Genomic DNA, 26,914 nt, shown 5'->3' on the forward strand with positions numbered 1-26,914 from the left:
CCATGGACAGAGGAGCCTGGTGGGCTATAGTCCACGGGGTTGCAGAGAGTTGGACATGAATGAGCAGCTAACACTTGCACTTGCATGAGTGCGCGATTCGCTTTAGCTGGAAGCCTGGCCCGTTAATCCACTGTGATAGGAGGGACCACCAGTACTGGTAGGTGGTGGAAGTTTGTGGAAGGTCTCTGATCGTTCCTGTTTTTTTTAAGATGCTGGAGGTTTGGTAAGAGATAGTCATTTGAAATAGTCATTTAGGAGAGTACGGACGTGAAGGATCAGAGGAATGTCATATGACAGCCTGTCAACCTTAGTAAATAGGCTGTGTTTTTGAAGTCCGATCAGTCCCTTTACCAGTCCAATTACAGTCATTAGAAAAGATTTAACCAGTGTTGTTTGTTGGTTGTTGTTTCAGAGAAAGGTTGAGGAGAAAGGAGTGTGTGTAATTTAACATGTGAGAGAAAGGTGTTGAGGATATAGGCAAGGAAATGATTATGAGGATTACTCCTGGGATTTAAGCTGGATAAGGAGAAATTGATGGATAGTGTTGGACATGACTGAGCGACTAACACTTCACTTCAGAGGGATATTGTAAGATTGGAAAGTAACATAAAGTCAAAGGACAGGAAAAATTTTAAAGAGTAAAAGTTCATAGGACCTTTAGGGTTTGTAGGATTATTGGGATCTGGGCACTAGAGGGAACAATCTGGAAAGAAAGGTCATCTAATTGTATATTAAAATCATCCAGAATTTGTTGTTCACTTGCTAGGTCATGTCTGACTATTTGTGACCCCATAGACTGCAGCACACCAGGTTTCTGTGACCTTCGCTCTCTCTCACAGTTTGCTCTAACTCTTGTCCATTGATCGTGATACCATGCAAGTATCTCATCCTCTGTTGCCCCCTTCTCTTCCTGCCCTCAGTCTTTCCCAGCATCAGGGTCTGTTCCAATGAGTTGGCTCTTCACTTCAGGTGGCCAAAGTATTGGAGCTTCAGCATCAGTCCTTCCAATGAATATTCAGGGTTGATTTCCTTTAGTATTGACTGGTTTTAATCTTCTTGCAGTCTAAGTGACTCTCAAGAGTCTTCTCCAGCACCGTTGTTCAAAAGTATCAGTTCTTCAGTGCTCAGTCTTCTTTATGGTCCAATTCTCACATCCATACTTGACTACTAGAAAAACCATAACTTTGACTATGTGGACCTTTGTTGGCAAAGTGACAGTCTCTGTTTTTTAATATGTGATCTAGGTTTGTCATAGCTTTTCTTCCAAGGAGCAATCATCTTTTAATTTTGTGGCTGCAGTCACTGTCTGCAGTGATTTTGGAGACAAGAAAATAAGGCCTTCCACCATTTCCAGTTTTTCATCTTCTATTTACCATGAAGTAATGGGACCAAATGCCATGATCATAGTTTTTTGAATGTTGAGTTTTAAGCCAGCTTTTTCACTCTTTCACCTTCATCAAGAGGCTTTTTAGTTCCTCTTCACATTCTGCCATTAGAGTGGTATTATCTGCATATCTGAGGTTGTTGATATTTTCCTAGCAGTCTTGATTCAAACTTGTGATTCCTCCAGTCCGGCATTTCACATGATGTATTCTGCATAGAAGTTAAATAAGCAGGGTGACAATATACAGCCTTGATGAACTCCTTTCCCAATTATGAACCAGTCAGTTGTTCCATGACTGGTTGGAACTAGTGCTGCTTATCCTGCATACAGGTTTCTCAGGAGAAACGTAAGGTGGTCTGGTATTCCCATCTCCTTAAGAATTTTCCACAGTTCAAAGACTTTAGCAGAGTCAGTGAAGCAGCAGTAGATGTTATTTTTGGAATTCCCTTGCTTTTTTTATGATCCAGCAGATGTTGGCAATTTGACCTCTGTTTCCTCTGCCTTTTCTAAATCCAGCTTGTACATCTGGAAGTTCTCGGTTCATGTACTGTTGAAGTCTAGCTTGAAGGATTTTGAGCATTGCCTTGCTAGCATGTGAAATGAGCACAGTTGTCTGGTAGTTTGAACATTCTTTGGCATTGCCTTTCTTTGTGATTGGAACAAAAACTGAGCTTTTCCAGTCCTGTGGCCCATCTAGGATTATGGCAGGAATAATATTGGAGATGGTGATCATGAGCCAAGAGCTGAACTCTTCAAAGACTGAGAGAGAGTGACTGAGCATTCACTAAGGGCTGCAGTGTGGAGGAGGGTGGGAGGTAGTGTGATGACTGAGATTCACAGCACAGGAGCAAGGAGAGCCATCCTACTAGCAGGCCTGGTTAAGGCTGTACTTCATGTCCTGAGCAGATTCATTTGTATTTTCTGTAATCCATTAGCCCCCTAATCTCTACTCTGAATCCTTCTTTGAGAGAGTAAGTAAAATAAAAGCAGAATGTGATTTTACTTTACAAATATATGGTTGGTACATCTGTGAAACTTCCGTAATTCAGTGAACTAACTTGAACCTGTCACTTTAGGATAGGTTTGTTTTGTGTTCAACAGTAAAACTAATTGTACTTCTAACGCATTTTTGAAGGAAAACTGTGTTGCTTGTCCACTTTTTATAACTTACATATGAACACTTGTTTTGTGTTGGCATATATGTGATACAGAGAGCATTTTTTATGTATTTGTTGGGAACTTGATAAATTATTTGCCTAATAAAGACTTGGATGCTTAGTTGTCTCTCTGCTTTCTTCTAGATTACGTACCGGTTACGGCACCTCCTTCGAGCAAGGTGTGATGCTTCCCCAGTGACCAACAATACCATCCAGTTTCACTGTGATCCTAGTTTCTGGGCTCAAAATATAATCAATTTAGGTAGGCTGTTATGTAGATTTTCTCAAAGTGCCATTTGTTTCTGGAACTCTTAATGATTATGAGATTGTTGAAAATGTATTCCCTTCCACCCCCTAAATATGTTTATTATCTTGTTTTAAAGACATGGATTTTTCCTGGTATTTCATTAGTGTGTGTATATGTGTGATGCATGCATGAATATAAACACACATATAAATATGTGGGTGATATGAAACATCCTTTTATTGACTCAGTGTCTGGACTTCTGGATTTAGGAGTTGTTTTTCTTCCTCAAGCAAGTAGAATCTTGCTTGTGCTGTTAGTGACATATTTATCAGAATAGCTGTTAAAACTCTTGACATGTGTCTGCCATTAATATAGTACTTTTTAGAATGTTTTCTGTTAAAACAGTATTTCTCATACAATTCTTGGCTTACTCACTCTTGAGACCCAGTTGTCAGGTACTAATGGTTCATTTATTTGCTTTTTCTTGCTAGGGAGGAATTCTCTCTCTCTGTTTTGTTTTGTTTTTTTTTCCTTTAATGTAATAATTAAATAATTTTTAACCTCCTAATTGAACTGTATCATGCATATAGATAGCTGCCCAAATTTGAAGTACTAGAGTTATCAAAAAGGGGGACTTTCGGTATCATTTGGTAACATCACATATCCTTGCAGGCAGTCCTTGTTACATTATGTACTATTAAAAAAAATCTTCAATTTTTGCCTCCTTTCTTAATTTCTCACAGGGAAATTATAGAAACAAAAATAAGAATTTCATATACATTCTTCATTAACCACCTTTTGGCAGTTTTTGGGCTCATTGACTTTGTTTCAAAATCATCAAATAGGGTTGCTCTCTCATTCTCTAAGCTAGATTCTAGGTAAGAAAGAACTGGCTGGAAAGAGAGCCAGAGCTCTCAGAACACTCCAAGAAAGAAAGAAATAGGCTTACATAAATCTCATCCATACGTGAGAACAGAAAGAATGGTAATAAGGTGGCCCTTTGAAGAAATGATAAGGTGACTCCTCAGCACAGTTTTGAAGTACATATTTATTGATTGATAAACATAGCCAGCAGCTAGAATCATACATATTCTCATCTATATAACTAAAAAGAAGCATCTTAATACAAAATATGTATATAACTATCTCTTACCCTATTCTACCCTCTACCACATACGTAGCTATACAGAGAATCTATCACAGTTTTATATCCATAGAAACAGTCATGTCGACTTATATGTACTTATAAGCATATCACTTAAAACATAGTCCACATGATGTAGACATAGGTAAAATTAAGAAAATATGTAGCTGTACACACATAAGTGAATATAGTTTAGGTAAATCTGAATCAGCAAAAACAAAAACACCTCTTACTTGTGAGGAATTTGTAAGACAGTATCCTTTACTGTAGGACTTTTCAGAGCTGTCATATATAGCTCTATAAATTGTCATTTAAAGTGAGATTGACATTTTAAATCTTCTAATAAGGATACAACTTTCCCAAACTTGTTTATTTACGGCTTCTGAGAAACATCTTATAGAAGAGTACAAGGGAAAAGTAATGTCTTGGACGCGTATTCAGTTTAGTGTCTTTGTGACTTTGGATAAGTTGTTTGGTCTCTCTGAACCTTAGATCCCTTATCTGTACAAAGGATTTTAACAATACACATAGACCTCCTGTCATGGTACCTAATATGGAGTAAGTATTTAATGAATGATAACCATATCTTTAAGGATGCCTATGCTTAGTAAATCAGGAACTTTTAACTGAGTCTCTGCTATTGAAGAAATCAAGCTTTGCCCTACTCTTGTCCCAGACCTGTGAGAGGTACCCTTAATCTCTTTTTTAACAGTGTAGTTATAAAGCATGGTGTTCGCCATCAGAGAACTAACATAGTTTGCACCGTGAAGGTGTAAAGAACTAGCTGTTGTTGTCATTCAATTGCTATGTCACAGAGAGATAACTGAATCAGAAATACTCTGTGGTATTGTTCTCACATCCAGGGTCAGGTTTGCGTGTTTTGTTTTGATTATACAACAGCAGTTCTCGCAGTGTAGTCTGAAGTTCCTTCAGGTGATAATAGGTCTCCCTTTTCCAAGTACATACCCATATGTGGCTGGGTTTTCTGCGTGTATTTCTATTTAAACAATATATTAGATAATGCAGAAACAGTTATGAGGGTTCAGCTATTAAGCCAGACATTTAAAGAGATGTTTGAAAATATAAAATAGTGCCATTCTTCACTAAACTTTTTTGAAAATAAAAATAAGCTTTGTTTTTTTTTTTCCATAAAAATATGTTACTCTGGGTTGTCACTTTTAAATGAATTAGTATGGAAAAATGTTTTTTAATTCTCATTTCTAGTTTTGAATATGGTAGATTTTGTTTGATAGACCCTACATAAACAGAAACTCTTAGGAGTTTCTATCATTAAGCGTGTAAAGGGTTCCTAAGACTAAAAGAAGTTCCTTGGAAATCCTGAAAATGAGCAAAGATAGCCTTTTACAAAATATGGTATGTTACTATCAGAAAATCTTTAGAACTTAACTTTTTCTCTTTGATTAGGTTCTTTAGTAATTGAAGATAAAGAGAGTCAACCACAAATGCCTAAGCAGAATCCTGTCGTGGAACAGAATTCACAGCCACCAGGTGGTTTATCTTCAAACCAGTTATCCAAGTTTCCAACCCAGATCAGCCTAGCTCAGTTACGACTCCAGCATATGCAGCAACAGGTAATGGCTCAGAGGCAACAGGTGCAACGGAGGCCAGCACCTGTGGGTTTACCAAACCCTAGAATGCAGGGGCCCATCCAGCAACCTTCCATCTCTCACCAGGTAAATTTGGAAGCAGGCCTGTCCTAACTTAGATAACTATAGTACAATTATATTCAGCAGCTCCTAAAATAACCTTCCTCCATGATTTAAATATAAGAATTTATAAAACTTTGTCGCATCAAGGGTCCCTAATTTAACTCTAGTTCTTAGCCCTTCTGAAAAAGAAATTAATGGTTTATTCAGCTGGGACATCTATTCTCATCTGCTCTTTGTCATCTTTATAACAGAGGATAAATGATTGCATTCCTGAATAACCCATGCGTATGATTGATGGGAAAGTTGTGTACCTGTAACTCATAATCATTACATTAGTGCTTCAGGATGACTGATGCTTCAGGTATCTGTCCTCTGTGAAGATGCAGCGTTTAGAAAACCCACTGCATCTGGAAACTAGGACAGAATGAAATAGAAAAGGGTAAGGGTGTGGTTTGTTAGAAGTCTGCCTTTTTCAAACTTTATTTCTGAGCAAATGTTCCAGGCACCATTCTTTTTTTTTTTTTTCCAGTTTTGTCATCTTTTTATTTGTATTATTTCTTAATTCATAACAAAGATTTCAGTCACTTGTGGAGAAATGGGAAAAGCATGTGTTTATTTTCTACTTGTCCCTCTAAAGGGTTTGAAGAACATATGCATGTAAATTCTACTTGTGAAGTAGAGTGAGTGGAAGAGTCTTCACATGTGTTCATATAGTCATAAACTCAACAGTACTAACAATACAGTAACAAGTTCACAGCATGAATCATGATCCTGTGGATTAATTACTGTACATTAGTTAAGAACAGTTGCAATATTAGTATACATTTCTGCTGTTGTTATAGAAGAAGCTTCTATCCACTCCATTTAAGAGCAAGTCTTTTTTTTTTTCCGCCATGCACCATTCTTACTTTAATGCACAAAAATTGTCTCGTTATTTTCAGTTCCTTTTATTTATTAATTTATACTCCCTGTGTCTTAGAATTTGAACTGATTTACAGTAAGTGACTCAAATGAAATGGCACAGGGATTAATAAGTATCAGTAATGTTCAAAGCATGCAGAACTAGACTAAGAATTCTCATTATGCTTAAGAACAGGACTTAGCTCAGTTTTTGATCAACCAAACAAAAAAAGAATCAGGAATAATATCTATTACTTGATTAAAAGGAAACATATCATTAGAGGAGAAATTTTTTACCAGTGTTTTTTAGCACTAAGAGGAATGTATACATAATGCAGTTCTTTTATGAAAAAGCAATTAAATGGCATAATAGCATGTTTTGGTAGCAGTTATTCAAGACAGATGATCTTCACAGGAGACTTGCTTCAACCCTGAATAAGACTTATGGGCCTATGAATCCTGATTTTGTTAAATTGCTTCTGTGTAGGCCTGAGGTGATTTTATTTGTGATTTATGGCTGTCTGGTAATTTGATTAACAAGATATGTCAAATCCAAGAGAATATTAATTAGTATGACCAGTTGATTATTGCTCTCGAACTTTGTTTTAACCCAGGTTTTTAAAGGAAGTAAATAGCAAGCAATTTAAGAGGTCTTTGTTTGGTGAGTGTTCTGTGGGAAAAAATATATACACTTTTGATCCCAGGAGTGCCACTGGCAGAGTTGAAATTTTGTTAAGAAAATGGAGAAATTCTTTTGTCACTCCCCTCCCAGACTACAGAGTAACATATTGCAGATAGACTGCAGAGCACCCAAATTGTTTTAGACATATATTTGATGAGGAAAAGAGAGAAAATATTTACTTACTGAGTGACTAGTGCTAAGCATTTACATGATTAATATTTATCTTAAGTATCTGAAAGATGGTAAAGTGATTTTTATTACTTTATTAACCTGAAACAGGATAAATCCATCATTTGCATTAATTCCCTTTTCATTAAAAGTGAAGAACTGAGGCAGTTACTAGATTGTGTGACTCAGTCACATTCTCAGAAACAGCTATTTATAGAAGCAGTAACCAAACAGAAGTGACCTCGATAGAGCCTTTAGCCTGCTTATCTCAGAAATTTATGTTTGATCTTATTATTTCTTTCTGTGGTATACTGCTGTATGATTGTATATAATGTACAATCTTTATTATACAGCCTAATTTTCCCACATATCAACACATTTGACCCTTGAACAATTAATTCAGGGGTTTGAAGCACTGACCCTCCATATAGTTGAAAATCCACATATGACTTATAGTCAGCCACCCCCCGCCACCCGCCATGGTTCCTCCACATCCACTGCTCTGCGTCTGAGGATTCAACTAAACACAGATTGTGCAGTACTGAAGTATTCACTATTGAAAAAAATCCTTGTCTAAGTGGACCTGCACAGTCTAAACCTGTGTTGTTAGGATATCAGCTGTAATTTTCTCATCTTTATGTCATTACGTTGTACACTGCTCTTTTTCTGTCTCCTCTCAGTGACCCCTGAGCCCTCTTCTAGTACTCTCATCTCTCATTTTTATCTTCTCTCTACCAAATATCTGCTCCTACATTTTTCACTTATCAGTTTTTTCCCTCTTCTTTAAACTTTTACACTGCCCTGCTTACCTGCTTCCTTAGTTCTCTAGCAGTTTATTTGCATGTACATCTGGTAAAATATCTATTTGTAGACAGGTGTATATGTGTGCCTCTTTGTCATACTCTACCTCTAGCCTGAAGACACAGGTCAATTTAAAGGCCTGCTCTAAAAATCGCTTACACAGGAGTTCCCTGTTTCTTCTTTCTCTGAAAGTAGCCATGTAATCTGAATGATTAAAGAGCTGGGTGATACAGAGATAGACTACATAGTTATATGACTGTGTGGTACAAACTAATAAACACTCTGCATCTCTTTATTGAGTGGTGTACAGTATACTCTGTCGTACTGCAGTGGACAGCTCGAAGTTTGTTAAATCTGAGTCTGTTATTGTATACCTTATGGTTCTCACTCCTGGGCCAGATTTACTGTTCTGCAGAGATACTCTCATTTATATGTATATACTAATTTTCCTAAACAGTGAGTGGATGTTACAAGGACATCTGCTATCCTTCACGGTTATACTGACCTAGAGTACAATTACCACCTATAATAATGAAAGTATTTTCTGTGAGGGTGAGGATAATGATGAATATGTGTCACTTTACTTAAGCTCTCAATTATTTCTCTATTCTCTCCCTTTTTTCCTTCTTGCAAGTTAATTCCATTTAATTAAAATAGCACTGGTTTTGCTCTTTCTTTTATGTTTATAACCAGTTTCTAGTCCTGTTCTTTCAAGTTACTTTTCCTGTCATGGGGTTCTTAGAAATTAACTCAGTCAACGATAACAGTTTAGGGAGGAGATAAAAATCAATCACCTTAGATCTTTCTACACTGGGCTTCCTTGATGGGAGAGTGGACATCCAGTTCCACACTGATTTCTCACAGGAGTATAGTACTCTGGCATCAAATGTCACTTTTTCTTTTTTTTTTTCCCCCCGGAATGTCATTTCTTGACTGAATCAATATATAAATCCCAGTCAGGTCAGGAGTAGGCAAAAGTTTTAACTGCTTTTGTTCTCCCTTAAAGATCATTTTGAGTGCTTTTCCACTTTTTAAAAAATAGTCTTTTGGATGAATTTAGAAGTTTTCCACTATACTTCCCCAATTATTTTTTGTTTGTGTTTCTGTGATATAAAACCCTTCCAGTGAAAAACTTTAATAGAAGAATCAAAAAGAATTGCTATGGCTTCAGGCTTCTGTAAAATTTTGGCATTTTCTCTTTTTCTCATATTTTTCTATTCTTCATCCACAGAATTTCCTTTGATCTTGGAATAGTGTCTAAGTCTACTTTTCATTAGGTCTGTAATTGCTGGTCACTCTTGTAAGTTACTAAGTGTAAACCCAGTGCCAGCTAATTTGCAGGAAAGGAGTAACAGAAGACCTTTACCCAGGAAAGGAGATAAATTCCAAAAATGAGAAAAAGAAAAGAACAAAAAGAGGGCAGGGCTACACTTTATAGCTGTCCGCCTTAAGATGTTGCTACTTCAGCTTTATAAATTCATTTATTTGTCCCCCCTTTGAATATGGGGGTTAATAGTTCCCTTTCTGAGAAGTTCTGGTCATATACAGTTAAGATAGCCTGAAAATAAGTATTTACTTTGCAATAATTTGCCAACCTTTTGTGGAACCTTGGTAACCAAGGTTACCTTTTTTGTGGAACACTGGTGTCAATTTCTAAGGATAGCATTTGTGAGCAAACTAAGCTTGTCCTTACCCTGACCTGTAATCAACCAATGCTGTCCTTGAAGGGTTTCCTTTCAAAATCTGTTTTCTTTTAGAGAAACTCATCCACTAAACTGTAATTAGTACCTCAACCCCCAGTTAAACACCAGAACATGTTTGACTAATGAAATGGCAGACTAGTGTTGGATTAAAACCATAGTGCTGCCTTTAATGAGTTGCGTGACCTTTTTTCTGGTTATCCCAGCTTTTTAATGCTTACTGTCCTGATTTGTAAAATGGTGGGGGTGGGGGAGTAATAAAGAGCCTCTTGATGAAAGTGAAAGAGGAGAGTGAAAAAGTTGGCTTAAAATTCAGCATTCAGAAAACTGAGATCATGGCATCTGGTCCCATCACTTCATGGCAAATAGATGGGGAAACAGTGACAGACTTTATTTTTTGGGGCTCCAAAATCACTGCAGATGGTGACTGCAGCCATGAAATTAAAAGACGCATACTCCTTGGAAGGAAAGTTATGACCAACCTAGACAACATATTAAAAAGCAGAGACATTACTTTGCCAGCAAAGGTCCATCTATTCAAAGCTTTGGTTTTTCCAGTAGTCATGTATGGATGTGAGAGTTGAACTATAAAGAAAGCTGAGCACCGAAGAATTGATGTTTTTGAACTGTGGTGTTGGAGAAGACTCTTGAGAGCCCCTTGGACTGCAAGGAGATCCAACCAGTCCATCCTAAAGGAAATCAGTCCTGAATATTCATTGGAAGGACTGATGCTGATGCTGAAACTCCAGTACTTTGGCCACCTGATGCAAAGAACTGACTCATTTGAAAAGACCCTGATGCTGGGAAAGATTGAAGGCAGGAGAAGGGGATGACAGAGGATGAGATGGTTGGATAGCATCATTGACTCAATGGACATGGGTTTGGGTGGATTCCGGGAGTTGGTGATGGACAGGGAGGACTGGTGTGCTGCAGTTCATGGGGTCACAAAGAGTAGGACATGACTGAGCAACTGAACTGACTGAGGGGAGTAATAATAAGATAACATATGAAGTGCCATTCGCAATGCCTGGCATGTAGTTTGATCTCAATAAGATCTAAAATTCACTCATTTTTAAATGTTGTTAATATCATGTGTTTTCATTATTAATATCTGCGTAGAGTACAGACCTTAGAGTTCTGCACAGACCTTAGAGCCAGAGAACTTGGCTCTAAGATTCCTTCCTATCTTTGCTAATCTTGGACAAGTTTCCTTTTCTGTAAAACAGAAATAATCCCTGCCTCAGAGGAGGATCTTTGTGAAGATTAAATGAGTTAACACATGTAAAGCATTTTAACTAGTACTGGACATGTGATAACTACTCAGTAACTATCAGTAATTATTATTCTATCATTTTAGATTTTAAGAGGGCAATTCTTTGCAGAAGATAGTCATCCGGGACTTAGGGAATCCCTATTTCCCAATGTGGTCTAGATTTAACTCTGATTGGAAAATCCTCTCCCAATGGTCTTTTCCTAGTAAAACTTCTTTACTTTAAATGCTTATTCACATTCTGGGCAGCTGTCCCCTCCCCCCATACCCTTATTGTAATATTAATAAATGATTCATCTGTGGCAGAATTGTTTTCTTTCTATAAAAGTTATAAAATAGAGTTCTCTGTAATTCGTCTTTCAGGAGCTGACTGCCACTGAATTGATACAATGTCTTTTTTCCAGCAACCTCCTCCACGTTTGATAAATTTTCAGAATCATAGCCCCAAGCCCAATGGGCCAGTTCTCCCTCCTCATCATCAACAGCTAAGATACCCATCAAACCAGAATACGCCACGACAAGCAATGAAGCCCAACCCCTTGCAGATGGCTTTTTTGGCTCAACAAGCCATAAAACAGGTATGTGTGTTTACTTCTCCACAGGTGCTTGTATTTCTCTCTGCTTCCAAATCATATTGAATTTATGGATAGAGCAATAGTGATGAAGAACAAGAGTAAGCTGTTTTCTTTTTTTTAATAAATGTGAATTACAAAGTTTTTTACATAGAGACCTAAAGAGACAAAGCTAGGAGAAAAGATCTCGATGCTTTGTAATTAACAAGAAAAAACCAAGCTACTTATACAGAAGTAAAGGCCCAGAATAATCAGTGAGTCATGGGTATGAATTTTTCAGTATTAATGTGTGTAGCTTTTAGGTGAGTATGGAAGTATTCTAACAAATACAGATGGCATACCTCAAAAGAGACCAATCATTGAATCTTCATAGTGTTTCAAGGAGACTTCTTGGAAACAAACTTAGTATCACACAGTTTTAATATGAAGTATTAAATAGTGTGTGTGTATATATATATATATATCTGTATATAAGATTATATTGTATTCAGTATTAAACAGGATACAGTACATATACACCTGATAAAGCTTAATATTTAAAGTTATACATTAAAGTTTAGGAAGTTTAATATTTATATTCTTAATATTTTCAGGTAATATGTTTTTTTAGGAATTACTGTTTTAAAAAGCTAAAGTTCTCCCAGCACTTTGTCTTCTCCAAGTACTTGTATCAGGTCTTTCCAGCTTACAACTAGCAGTTTGATTTTAGTTTAATTTTTTTTGCCAAGACCAAAATAAAGAATATGATGTTATTCCCCATAATTCTGTAACATTCATTTTAATCAAATGATTTTAAAGTAATATTCTAAAAGTACACATGCTGTGTCTGTGTGTTTTTATAATTACTTTGATATAAATTTTCTAAAATGACATTTTAATTATTTTCAATACAATTTATACCTATCTCTCCTTCATCATTAGAGATGAGGTGAAGAGAGACCAAGCTACAGTTAGATCTTACATTCTGATTATTTTCCTAATACTTTTGTGGCCTTGTACAAGTTTACTCTCTTAAATCTCATTTGCCCCCTACTATAAAATGAGTTTGTACCTTGCAGAGTTGTGCTGAGACTTAGATGGTAGTGTGTATAACAGCACCTAGCACATTCTGGGTACTCATATTTATCTACCTCATAGCTATGTAACATGGGTTTGATCCCTGACTTGGACGATCTCACATGCACTGGAGCAACTAGGCCTGCACACCACAACTGTTAAGCCTGTGCCCTAGAGCCCAGGAGCCACAACTACTGAGCCTCTGTATATATAGAATTTCACTTGTTTATTTTTGGCTGTGCTGTCTTCACTGCTGCTCGGGCTTTTCTCTCAGTGTGGACAGAGGGCTACTATCTAACTGCAGGGCATGGGCTTCTCGTTTCAGTGGCTTCTCTTGTTGTGGAGCACAGGCTCCAGGGCAGATGGGCTCAGTAGTTGTGGCTCCTGGGCTCTGGAGCGCAGGCTTAATAGTTGTGGTACACAGGCTTAGTTGCTCCACGGCATGTGAGGTCTTCCCAAATCAGGGATCAAACCCATGTCTCCTGCACTGGCAGGCAGATTCTTTACCACTGAGACACTAAGGAAGCCCTCTGTTTATTATTTTTAATGGATAGACACACACTCTAAGAATGTTTTTAAAAATCTTTTCTAGTCAAAAGTCTAAACATGAATAAATGAACAAACTAGGAGGGAAATATAGTGGAGAGTTTGTTTTAATAGAATCGCTTAAATTATACTGGTACAATGGAAATGCTTTCTGGCTATTAAGAAAAGGCAGTAATCTATATATGATCTTCTAAGTATATATGGGAAGAAACATCGAATTTGTGTGTGTGTGTGTGTGTGTGTGTGTGTTTTAATTTCATATACATAGAAGAAACCTGGAAAGATACACATGAACTGTAACTGTGCTTGTTCTGGGGTGGAAAGAAAGAAGAGAGAGACGGATGGATGGATAGGTGTGAGGGTTGGTTAAGTTGGCATTCATATTCACAGAGTTTTTTACTTAGTTTTTTCAGTGGAGAATATAAATTAGATTTTTCAAAGTTAAAATATTTCTGTCACTGTCACTCTTTATTGTATCATCCCTATATAAATGATACGGTGTTTGGGAGTTTTTTCCTTTGCGTAGTCTTAAGATACCTCTTAGTTGCTTTTTTTCTCCCCAACTATTTTATCATAAAATTTTCAAACTTAGTTGAGAGAGTTGTATAGGGGACAGATTGCTCTATTTGCTGTCTCCTTTGTTATCTGTATCCATTTATCCATTCATCCATCAGTCAAACCTTCTTACTTTGATAGGTTTTAAAGTAAATTTTAGACAGCAGGTGTACAGTTCATCTCTGTATACTATAGCATTCCTAGTTTTAATGGGTTTATCTCAGCCTGACTTCCCTGGTGGCTCAGGTAAAGCGTCTGCCTCCCATGCTGGAGACCTGGGTTCAATCCCTGGGTCAGGAAGGGCCTCTAGAGAAGGAAATGGCAACCCACTCCAGTACCCTTGTCTGGAAAATCCCATGGACGGAGGAGTGTGGTAGACTCCAGTCCACGGGGTCGCGAAGAGTCGGACACAACTGAGCGACTTCACTTTCACTTTGTTTATCTCAGCTTGTAACAATTTTCTCAGATGTTTCTTGATGCTTAGTTGCCTGTTTGTATATAAGGAATGGGTGTTTTTAAAAAAACTGAAAGCTGGGATGTGGGGCTAATGTTTAATGCCGAATTTTGCTCTTGTATGAGGGCTCCTTGGCATGTTTATTAGAGTTACTGATGTCACTGTCTTTAGGTAATGGCTCAGTTCCCAAAAGATGTCTTTGTTTCATGCCTGAAATGCAGGGTCTGATGCCCGTTGAAGCTCAGCATTCAGTGTGTGTATGGTTTCTTAATTTTCATTTTTAGTGTAATACTTCTGCCTTCAGCTGAGCCTGGTGCCCATGAGTCCAAAGACACTGTTTTACCTATTCTGGAAACTTAATTTCCAGTCTTCTTCTGTGGAGGTGAAAGAAGTCCTTATTATTTGGGGGTAGCTAGAGTAGGAAAGGAACATAAGATTTGATCCTTTAACAGACTCTCAACGATCATCCTGTTTTTAGTTCTTTGTCTTTAGGGTCAATGTGTTGTTTTTTAAAAAAAAAAAAAAGTTCCCTGAACTGTAGTTTTAGTCTCAGGTCTATCAGATGGGGACAGAAGGAAAGGTGTGTTTTCAGTCCTCCGTCTTTGTTTGTAGTTGCTATGTACATGTTTAGATTTCTTTTCTGATATGTATAGGCTTTCCAAGATCGGGTGCTGTGGTTTTCTGGTGTATACTGTTGTCTTCTGATTTCTTCAGAAATCAGAAATCTACTGATTTCTGGGAGAAATCAGTGCTTTTTATTATTTATGTTTGGAGAGAATTACTGAAAATTATATATACCAGTGTCCTCTCCCCGTTCCATGAAAATTACAGTTGAATTCAAATAGTAGAATGTGTCTTTTACTTTGTCTTGTACCTGGAACAGGGATTAGATGGACATTTTATGTAACAGGCTTGCTGATAGGCAACCTTTCTTCTTCCTTCTTGCTACCACAGTGGCAGATCAGCAGTGGGCATGCGGCCCCCTCGACTGCCAACAGCACGTCCTCCACTCCCTCCAGCCCCACCATTACTAGCGCAGCAGGGTATGACGCAAAGGCTTTCGGCTCACCTGTGATTGATTTGAGCTCACCGGTGGGAGGTCCCTACAATCTTCCTTCTCTTCCAGATGTAAGTAAACACAAAACTTCCACTAAAGAATCTGTTTCATAAATTTTAAGTGAACTTGAATCTGGTGAAAGGCCATGGTTATGTTGGATTATAGGCTGTGTGTTTGTGTTTGGAAGTTGTTTTTATCCTTTAGAAATATTGTGACAGCAGGAATCATAAAAAGATTAGTATTAACACTTAAACATACTACAGAATGTCTTTCAGGGCGCTGGAGTTAATGTGTTAGTAAATGAATGATTATGGTGATTAATTATGGAATGTAAGCTAGGGAAGGAGGGAAGTGAAAATATGGGAGAATTGCTGGAATGTGATTCATTAGAATAGGGTTAGAGAGCAAGGCTAACATTTAAGATGTCACAAGAGCTGGAGACAGGTTTAATGAGAAATGATAACATTTTACTGACAAGTGCAGTATTACCTCTGATTTCTTTTTTATTTAAATTAAATACATTTGCCTCTAAACTGGTTGTCAGTATGACTTTTTAATCAATCTGTTTTGGGACTTCCCTGCCAGTCCAGTGGTTAAGACTCTGCAATTCCAATGCAGGGGATGTGGGTTTGATCCATGGTCTGGGAACTAAGATACCACATGCCCTGTGGCATGGCTCAAAAAAAAATATTTTTTTTTAAGACAGAAAATATATCATTGAAGAAACAAATCAATTACACAAGAGTTGATATTTGTTTTACCTTTTTTCATCCTACAAGCTTAGGTAATCACTTATGCAAACATTAAGAACTTTTAAGAAATCTTGTAGGATTGTGAAGGAAATCTAAAATGTTATATTATTTACTTTTTCAAATTACTGAGATGAATTCATATTTCCTAAAAGTTGAATCATTAACCTTACTGGAGTTACTTCATTTTTTAAATAATTGTATATAATTTAGACCGGTAAAGCATATGTATTTTATTTTCATGCATAGATGATAGGAAAACTTTTGTTCATTCCTATAATTTTATTTTAGCTTTTAGGATTCCTCCACAGTGTAAATAACTTTTATATTACATTAAGATCTAACAAATCTAGTCAATCCAGTACTTATTGCACTCTGGCCATAAGTATTGTATTGGCCAAGGTAGTGCCCAAAGAATATTAAAGGAAAATAACCCCATTTACTTCCCTCCTCCCCCAACTGAAAGAGGACCCACAGAAAGTAAAATTTCCTCTACAGCCCTCAAATACAGATGACCCTTTGTGTACCAGCCTTTCTCAACTGAGATTCCTCATCTGAACCACAAAAGAAAGAAACTGCTTTGAGGGACTGTTTGCTCAGTCCTTCCAAGGTTTGTTCATAACTAAGACCATTCTGGGAGAAGGCAATGGCACCCCACTCCAGTACTCTTGCCTGGAAAATCCCATGGGTGGAGGAGCCTGGTAGGCTGCAGTCCATGGGGTCGCACAGAGTCGGACACGACTGAGCGACTAAGCTGCAGCAGCAGTAGCAGTACCATTCTAGATGCAGAGGCAAGAAGTAAATTCATTATATACAGTCTATGCCCTTGGAATGTAGGACTTAATTTTCTTGAAGAATCTTGATTGAGAAAGGCTGGAACTATTAAGCTGGATTTTAATCACAAAGACATTTTTAGGAAACAAATGGTATATTTAAGCATTAAAAATATTTGCATCCAAAGAGAGTTAGGAGAGGGTTGGATTGGGAGTTTGAGATTAGCTCATGCAAACTGGTGTATATAGAATACACAAGCAACACGGATTAGCAACAAAGAACTGTAGCACAGGGAACTATATTCAGTGTCCTGTGATAAACCATAATGGAAAAGAATATGAATAATTATATATGTATAACTGAATCACTTTTTTGTACAGCAGAAATTAGCAAAACATTGTAATTCAATTATACTTCAATAAAAAATAAAATTTAGAAAATTTGAATCTAAAGTATTAAAGTCTTAGTAGAAATTTATCAGTAGTTTGGCTTAGCAGTTAATTACTTATAAACGTGTAAAGCGAGAATCTACAGGGGATCAGATTTTTCCTACCAAACATTAATAATGTAGTTAAATGAAGTTAATGTTCTCGAAATGTGTGATGTGTGGACGTGTTTCATCTATCTAGTGCATAACAGAGCATGAGTTCTCGAAGTGTGGGCCTGGAACATGAGGGTCTGTACAACCTTTTCAGAGGCTCTACAAGGTCTTCCCTGTGTAAGGACCAGATTTTCTTCATATTCTTTAGCCACAATCACACATCTGAGCAGATCGAGAAAATATATCAGATTCCAGGTGGCTGTTATAAAGCCAGACACTAAAGAAATTTTTTAAATGTGAAATTATGCTATTCGTCTCAACAGGTTTTTTTTTTAATTGGTACTTCTATTATCTTTAAAATTTTAAAAATAATTTTGTTTTCACTTTTAAGGAGGTAGCACACAGTATTCCTTTCTCCTGGCTCATGAGTTGTGAAATAGTGTGACCTCAGTATATTTACTACGATGAAGTATTAAGAAGTATGAGAGCTTTTTTCCAAGAATGTTTATGGGGAAAATATACATCAGAACTTCTCAAAAGGATATTTGCATCTACTAAAGTTTTCTTGTAAATTTAAAATAGCTTTTAACTTGTCGAGTCAGAATGCCATGAAGTAATTTCTTTTCTTACCAGATTGACTGTTCAAGTACTATTATGCTGGACAACATTGTGAGGAAAGATATTAGTACCGATCATGGCCAGCCACGACCACCCTCAAACAGAACTGTCCAGTCACCGAATTCATCGGTGCCATCTCCAGGCCTTGCAGGTAAAGTGGACTTGTAAAAATTTTACTAGTTTGTTTTTTTTCAGTTTTTACTTATTAATAATAAAAGGATCGCCCTCCACCTTCCCTTTTTCTCTTGGGTGATTAAAATGGATCTGTGTTTTAAGTAATCTTTGAAATTAGTGTACTTTCAAAGTGGAAAGCAAAGGTTACGCCTCTCTACATTTTCAGTTTCAACAGAACTTAGAGGCACCATAGCACACACTCCTAGGAGGAAATTGCTATTTTACTTTCTCTTTTAGACAAGTTGCCTATAGTATTTGTCCCTTTTTGTGTAGAATTTGCCTAGACTTAAAATGTCTCAGTAACACTCTTTTTGTTGATTGCTCCTACCCTGGTTTGGTGTTTGTGTTTTAAGAATTTTGGACAGAACTACTTATTTCCTCCAAAAGAGAAGCCCTCTGACTAATGCTGCTACTCCCAGCTGCTAAGTCGCTTCAGTCATGTCCGACTCTGTGCGACCCCAAAGACGGCAGCCCACCAGCAGCCTGGTGGCTCCCCCATCCCTGGGATTCTCCAGGCAAGAACACTGGAGTGGGTTGCCATTTCCTTCTCCAATGCATGAAAGTGAAAAGTGAAAAGCTACTCCCAGAGACCTTGGAAAATTAGATGCCTTAGACCAAATAAGGAAAGAGGAGACTCTCTTATGCCATTAACTAGTCCGACATAATAAAGCAGTTTTAGAATTTTAAGAGAGATACTTATTTAAAATGTAAACAAACTGAAAGGAAATTGTTGACAAAAGATGGCAGAAAAACTGTTTAATTATGTAGCTGCTGCTAAGTCATGTCAGTCGTGTCAGACTCTCTGCGACCCCATAGACGGCAGCCCACCAGGCTCCGGTCCTTGGGATTCTCCAAGCAACAATACTGGAGTGGGTTGCTATTTTCTTCTCCAGTGCATGAAAGTGAAAAGTGAAAGTGAAGTCGCTCAGTCGAGTCCGACTCTTCAGAACCCCATGGACTGCAGCCTACCAGGCTCCTCCATCCTTGGGATTTCCCAGGCAAGAGTACTGGAGTGGGTTGCCATTGCCTTCTCCTAATTATGTAGCAAGTTCATACAAATGAATAAGGAAAGCACACAGTATTACCAAAGGACCCTGTGGTGTGTGTGCTCAGTCGTGTCTGACTCTTTGTGACCCCAGGGACTGTAACCCACCAGGTTCCTCTGTCCATGGGATTTTCCCAGCAAGAATACTGAAGTGGATTGCCATTTCCTTCTCCATGAGTAGATAACTCCCTAAAGAGGAAATAACTCCCTAAAGTGAGGGGGCAGGAGGAAGAAAGATGCGTGGTTCCATCTCACTAGTAGTCATTATGAAATCAAAAGATATGATTTCTAACTATTGAGTAAGCAAAATTTCAACAGTGAAAATACTCATTGATAAGGATGTAATGGGAGGAATGCTCTGATACATTGCTGGTGGGAATATAACTTGACACATTTCTGGAAGCCATTTTAGCACCATTACTAAAGCTAACTTTATTCAGTACTGACTCTGTGTCCAGCACAGGGCAAAGTACCATTTACACATTGCTCCAGTGTCTTCCATTAATTAGTCTCTGTGTCGATTTCTTTCTTGGACTGTTTTTATATCAGCCCTACCAACATTTTATTGTGCTCTGCAGCTTTTGCTGGCATTAGTGTCCTCACTAAGCTCCTACCCTGGTTACTCTCATGTAGAACACTGAACAGTGTTTGGAGACATTTCTGATTCTTACACCCCTAGATGCTGTGTATGTAGAGATGCTACTGGCATCTAATAACTGGTCGAGGCCAAGGGGGCTGCTTGGCATCCTTACAATGCACATACAGCCCCCACATCAAAGAATTACCTGGCCCAAAATGTCAATAGTGCTGAGGTTGAACAGCCCTGCTACTTCAGGGCACTCCAGCTCTGCTGGGAGTTCAGCAACTACTTTTTGTTTTATATAATTTCATTATGTGTTTCCAGTTTCAGTGTACTACTAAGTGAGAACATTCATTAGGAATTAAATACAGATATTCATTTTATGAATGTGTACGATTTCTTCCTCCTCAGGACCTGTTACTATGACAAGTGTACACCCGCCAATACGTTCACCTAGTGCCTCCAGTGTTGGCAGCCGAGGAAGGTAAACGGACTCAACTTACTGTCCCGTGTATAATAATTATGTATTACATGTTAATGAAATCAGTTAATGGGTTAATCAATTTTGTATCTTTATCTTTAAAGATACAAAAAGATTTGTGCATGTGTTGAAAATTAGAAAATCCATTTGAGTTTAGCATAATAGCAAAGAAAAAGCAGAAATGATGTATGTATAACACACTGCACTGTGTAGGGACATGCACAAATAAAAACTTAGGGAAAAAAATAACTTTATACTAAAATTTGTGTTCTGACTTTTCTAAATACCTTGCATTGAATTTGCTTTAAAACTAATTTACAGTTGTTGAAATTGTATTTTAACTTCCGTTACACACCACTCATACTGCTTGTAAATTTCTCATCAATAGTGAGCCCAATTCTTACTTTCCTAATCCTATGGAGGAAACATACTCTGAAGGGGAGACAATCAAAAGACTGACTCAAGGTTGTAAAAGTCTTACCAGACCCACTCCCACAATTTACATTTTAAGATAATGGGATTAGAACTAACAATAGAAAGATCTTACCAGACCCATTCCCACAACATACACTTCAAGATGACAGGATTAGTCAGAAGGTTCTTAAGAAGGAGAAACATGTCCTCCAGTAGGATACACTGTTATATAATTATTGGTACAGTAAAAGTGAAGTCGCTCAGTCGTGTCTGACTCTTTGTGACCCCGTGGACTGTAGCCCACCAGGCTCCTCTGTCCATGGGATTCTCCAGGCAAGAATACTGGAGTGGGTTGCCATTTCCTTCTCCAGGGGATCTTCCCAACCCAGGGATCGAACCCAGGTCTCCCACATAGCAGGCAGAGGCTTTAAACATGCCCTTGAGCAAGATGAGTTGTTTTGTTGTGTAATCATTAGCTCTGGGCTTAAAAAAAAAAAATAGTTCTAGGTGAGTGATCACACCATCTTGGTTATCTATTAAGATCTTTTTTGTATAGTATTCTGTTCTAATTCTGTCATCTTTAAATGTAAATTGTGGGAGTGGTTCTGGTAAGACCTTTACAACCTTGACTGTAATAACCAATTGAAAAAGTATACAGCTCCCTTGCTAAGACTAGTGAGGAGGCACTGTCCTTCACCCTTCTGATGTCTGTATCAGAAGCTTTCTCTGTCCCTTTTTATACTGTAATAAAGCTCTGCCACACACAAAAAAGTTTTCTGTGACTAAGATGCAAGAATGTAGAAAAAAAAAATTTGTCTTTTTCTTTTCCTCAGGAGCCCCAGACCCCTTTCGCCTCCTCAGGACCCCAGACTTCTTATCAACCTACCTAAGACTTAACTCTCTCATACAAATGAATTATGTCCCTAGTTAATTCTCTTCACTCTTTGTGACAGTAAGTCATTAATATGAGCCTAGAGTTCTCTTTGTCACTGACTAGAGAAGGAAATGGGAAAGACTAAAAAAAAAAACGCTAATTCTAAGATAGTTCTAAGATCTGGCTGCCTAATTTTACAACCTTAGAATATTGAAGTCAGTTTTAATTCAGGATTTATTTAAATGTATTTAGGTATCTTTCCAGGTATATAATGTAACTATTTAGGTAGATTAACACATAGAACATTTTTTATACATAAATTAAACTATTTTGCATACAACAGATGCATTTCAGTTATGTATCATTTTTGCTGATGTAACATAGCAAATCTTCACTGCCATGAAGATACAGCATTATTCCCATAAAGCTATTGTTATACCTCTTTTTAAGATACTTAAGATAGCTTTCTTAGATTTTGTTTTCTTTCCTTTTTTCTTATATTTCTAGCTCTGGCTCTTCCAGCAAACCAGCAGGAGCTGATTCTACACACAAAGTCCCAGTGGTCATGTTGGAGCCAATTCGAATAAAACAAGAAAACAGTGGACCACCTGAAAATTACGATTTTCCTGTTGTAATAGTGAAACAAGAATCAGATGAAGAATCCAGGGCTCAAAATGTAATTATGATTGCAGTACTACTCCTACTTGAGGGATAAGATGAAAGGAACTTTTAAATAAATTGTAGGAAATAAAAGCTATTGTATTTAAAGGCAGGAAAATAGTCAACTTAGAGGTTGAAAACTTTGAGGAAATCTCTCAGTATATCAAAACAAGAGGCTTATTAAATGAGGAGGTTGGGTATTTTAAAGAGAGAATGGAGTAAACTACATGGAAGGTAATTGTCAAAGACATACTACATGGAAACTTCTGTAACTGAAGGGCAATACTAGTGAGTAGTGAAAGTCGCTCAGTCGTGTCCAACTCTTTGTGAAAGCTGCTCAGTCGTGTCCGACTCTTTGCTACCTGAGATTCTCCAGGCCAGAATACTGGAGTGGGTAGCCGTTCCCTTCTCCAGGGGATCTTCCCAACCCAGGGATTGAACCAGGGTCTCCTGCCTTGCAGGCGGATTCTTTACCAACTGAGCTATCAGGGAAGCCCAACTGAAGGGCATGAGCATCTGAGTTGTAAGGGCCTATCAAGTACCAGAACAAGTAAATGAAAAAAAATGCAAGTCATATATACCATCATCAATTTTAGAATGCCAGTATTTTAAACCGATTCTAAAAGCCTCCAGAGGAGAAAAACACCTTACATACTGGATCAGGCATTTTAATGTCACCAAGTCCTCCACAGACTCTCAAAGGTGGAAACCAATAGAGAAATATCAAAATTGTGAAGAAAGATATTTTGTAGGGAGAATTCTGTACCCATTCAAATGATTATGTATAAAGATGAAATAAACATTTTTAGACATGCATGCGGAGTCTCAAAAATTTAATTCCATATACTCATTCTGAGGAAGATATTTGAAAATATGCTTCATCGAAAATGAAGTAAACTCAGGAAGACATAGAATTCCAGAAATAGAATCTAACACAGAAGAGAGGCAAAGAAAAGGATAGTTAGTCCCCAGTTCAACTGCTCCTCTTGTATACCCTATAGGGGGACAGAAGACTCCATTAGGGATGTGTGAAGAGGGAGAAAAAAACTTTGACAGTATCGAGAAGCATTTTATAACCCTGTTGGAGATTGTGAGAATAACTTAGGGATAGATATCTAGAAAAAGAAGCAAATGGATTAAATTTTAGAGTAAGGTAATTGACAGTGACAGATTTTATTTTCTTAGGCTCCAAAATGACTGCAGATGGTGACTGCAACCACAAAATTAAAAGACAGTTGCTCCTTGAAACTAAAGCTATAACAAACCTAGACAGTGTATTAAAAAGCAGAGACATCACTTTGTTGACAAAAGGTCTGTGTAGTCAAAGCTATGGTTTTTCCAGTAGTCATGTATGGATGTGAGAGTTGGACCACAAAGAAGGCTGAGTGCCAAAGAATTGATGCTTTTGTACTGTGGTGTTGGAGAAGATTCTTGAGAGTCCCTTGGACACAAGGAGATCAAACCAGTTGATCCTAAAGGAAATCAACCCTGAATATTCATTGGAAGGACTGATGCTAAAGCTGAAGCTCCAGTACTTTGGCCACTTGATGCAAAGAGTTGACTCATTGGAAAAGACCCTGATGCTGGGAAAGATTGAGGGCAGGAAGAGAAGCGGATGACAGAGGATGGCATCACCAACTCAATGGAAATGAGTTTGAGCAAGCTCTGGGAGATAGTGAAGGACAGGGAAGCCTGGTGTGCTGCCATTCATGGGGTCACAAAGAGTTGGACATGACTTAACTGACCAACAACAATTATTGACTCATAGTAAAAAACAAAAAGTTAGACAAAAGAGGAAGTGATCATAGTACATACTGTGGTTTTGCAATGAACAGTATATAGTCATAATGATATAAATAAACACCGAAATAAAAAATTTAAGAACTAAATATAATCAAAATATGACCTGAACATGCATTTGACCAAAAATTGATTTTTCAGGATACTTAGTACAGCAGTGATACTGACCAGTTAGAATAAATGCTGCTTATAACAGTTGTACTTGCCCCTGCCAACTAAAAAGAAATCAGTGCTTAATAAAACTATGTTAAGAAGATGGCATAAATGGTGTGTTAAGTATAAGGAGGATATGGAGAGTCAGGAAGGAAAAATCTAATCTTGCGTAGTATGAAAAATATATACATGTGTGATAAAATAGAAAATGTTTAAAATTTAAATCTGGAAAATTACAGTATAAGCGTACTCTTTAGAAATATAGAACTAACTAGAATAGAAAAAAGCTAAATAATTTGAAAATAATTACCTCCAAAGAATATTAGAATAACCATGCCCTTAACTGAATCTGCATTTTATTACTTAAGAATTTATTTTAACATTTAAAGGAAATAATAGATTTAGTTCATAATTTTAAATTTTCACCATTCTAGGCTCCAACATAAAATTTAGGTTCACCTTAATGTTATTAATGGCACGTGGAGAGGTGAAATTAAAGCATTATAAGATAAGAATTAAAGCAGTATACCTTTCTATGAATGATAAAAAAAAAATCTACAGTAGGAATGTTTTGTGTTTGGGTATAATTTGAATTAATGTCTCCAGTAAAATGTATTTACAGTTCACATGGTTGACTTCTACATTAACCACCTATTCTGCCACTTCTGAAGCCGTCAAAAAGATTTTTCCTTTTCCTTTTATCCACACCCCCTTACTGCTGCTGATCTTCCATTTGGAAGATGTTTTTCAGTAGAGGTCCATGTCTTCTTTACTATTAGGGCCAGTTAGCAGTAAACAGTCTGCTCTCCTGCAGTTTCATGGACTCATTTGAAATAACCAGGTGCTCACTCCATGGGGTCGCTGAGGGTCGGACACGACTGAGCGACTTCACTTTCACTTTTCACTTTCATGCATTGGAGAAGGAAATGGCAACCCACTCCAGTGTTCTTGCCTGGGGAATCCCAGGGACAGGGGAGCCTGGTAGGCTGCCGTCTATGGGGTTGCACAGAGTCGGACATGACTGAAGTGACTTAGCAGCATGAGTAAGCAAATTGCAATCCAAAATTGCAGTAGTGCTGATAAAGAATGGCAGTTTAAGAAATCCATATACATAGTTACCTCTTTCCATTGCAGACCAACTATCCAAGAAGCATACTCACCTCCCTGCTCCTAAATAGCAGTCAGAGCTCTGCGTCTGAGGAGTCTGTGTTGAGATCAGATGCCCCTGACAGCACAGGAGATCAACCTGGACTTCACCAGGAAAACTCCTCAAATGGAAAGTCTGAGTGGCTAGATGCGTCCCAGAAGTCACCCCTTCATGCTGGGGAGACGAGGAAAGAGGATGACCCCAATGAGGACTGGTGTGCAGTTTGTCAGAATGGAGGGGAACTCCTGTGCTGTGAGAAGTGTCCCAAAGTATTCCATCTCTCTTGTCACGTGCCCACTCTGGCAAATTTTCCAAGGTAAGATGGCACTTGCTTCCCTTGCTTACAATTTTTCACTATAAATAATAACAGCAATGACATTTGATCCTGTAACACAAAACCTTTTTTTTTTTTTTAAACACAAAACCTTTATAAAAATTTAAATAGAAATCCACTTGGCATAAATTTATATGCCAAAATGTTCAGCATAGGGTTTTCCATACCCTGTCTCCCATTTCCTTTGCTTCTCTCATCTCTCAAAAACCTAGTCTGTTATGTCAAGGAAAAAAACATCTGGCACTTTAAATTATTACAAGGGAATTACCATGAAGAACAATGGTTCTTATGCACAACTGTCATAATTTAGTGCATCTTATTTGCCAGGCATTTGAGTTTTATTATTTATAAATATCTTCAGTAAATTCTTAGACCTTATGAGATGATAATAATAGAGAACAACTATTGTATAATTTCAAACTTAATCATTTGGGGGGAAATGCCATTTGTGCCTCACATCAGCCATAGATTAATGTGTGTGTTTGTTTTCTTTTGTGTGTATATTTCATGCCCCCTTCACTGGACTAACACACCCCTTAGGCCCATGAACTGTATTCCTGTTGGTAAGCTCTCAGCATGGTGCCATGTACATAGGAGATAGGTGGTAAATCCTCAGTGATTAACAGTTACACCAAATAAATAATTCTGCATTACAGATGGCACGGAGCAGGGTGGGAAAGGGAGGTAGTGAGGAGAGGAGTGATGCAGCAGGAACTCAGTCAGATACTTCCTCCCCCAACAGTGGAGAGTGGATCTGCACTTTCTGCCGAGACTTATCTAAACCCGAAGTTGAATATGATTGTGATGCTCCCATTCATAACTCAGAAAAAAGGAAAACTGAAGGCTTTGTCAAACTAACACCAATAGATAAAAGGGTAAGTTTCCAGCCTAGACTGTTAAACTTAGTTGTTTTGGTTAGACGTCCCATCATTGTAATGCAGCTGTGCCATCATCAAAGAAGTGTATCGTCAACTTAGTACTTTTCTTCCACAGAATACAAGAATCTTAAATAATGGCAGATTATAACTTTTTTAATGAAGTAAAATAGCGATGCTATATATACATTTCCTAGAAGCTTAAAATACAGTAATTGAACACGGTAGACTATATATCCTTTATGTGGTCTGGACTTTTAAATTTAGCCTACCTTTAATAAATTTCAGTTTTATTTTCTACTACAGATATGTTTTCTTCCTTGGAATTTGTT

At 37.6% G+C, this 26,914-nt stretch overlaps 1 protein-coding gene across 4 annotated transcripts in view; it reads left to right on the top strand.

Annotated features, from left to right (window-relative positions):
• TRIM24 (tripartite motif containing 24) overlaps positions 1-26,914 on the top strand; it is a 110,332-nt gene that overhangs the window by 76,979 nt on the left and 6,439 nt on the right. For 2 of the 4 annotated variants that reach the window (XM_055591040.1, XM_055591043.1), the window contains exons 8-16: positions 2,686-2,803; positions 5,358-5,626; positions 11,528-11,701; positions 15,261-15,434; positions 18,061-18,196; positions 20,256-20,328; positions 22,121-22,289; positions 25,361-25,689; positions 26,450-26,582. In XM_055591040.1, the coding sequence (XP_055447015.1) occupies positions 2,686-2,803; positions 5,358-5,626; positions 11,528-11,701; positions 15,261-15,434; positions 18,061-18,196; positions 20,256-20,328; positions 22,121-22,289; positions 25,361-25,689; positions 26,450-26,582 (1,575 nt within the window). The remainder of the gene's footprint in view (positions 1-2,685; positions 2,804-5,357; positions 5,627-11,527; positions 11,702-15,260; positions 15,435-18,060; positions 18,197-20,255; positions 20,329-22,120; positions 22,290-25,360; positions 25,690-26,449; positions 26,583-26,914) is intronic. The other 2 variants (XM_055591041.1, XM_055591042.1) reach the window with 2 other exon arrangements.

The sequence above is a fragment of the Bubalus kerabau genome, chromosome 8 (genome assembly GCF_029407905.1).
Source record: "Bubalus kerabau isolate K-KA32 ecotype Philippines breed swamp buffalo chromosome 8, PCC_UOA_SB_1v2, whole genome shotgun sequence".
Taxonomy (NCBI): Eukaryota; Metazoa; Chordata; class Mammalia; order Artiodactyla; family Bovidae; genus Bubalus; species Bubalus kerabau.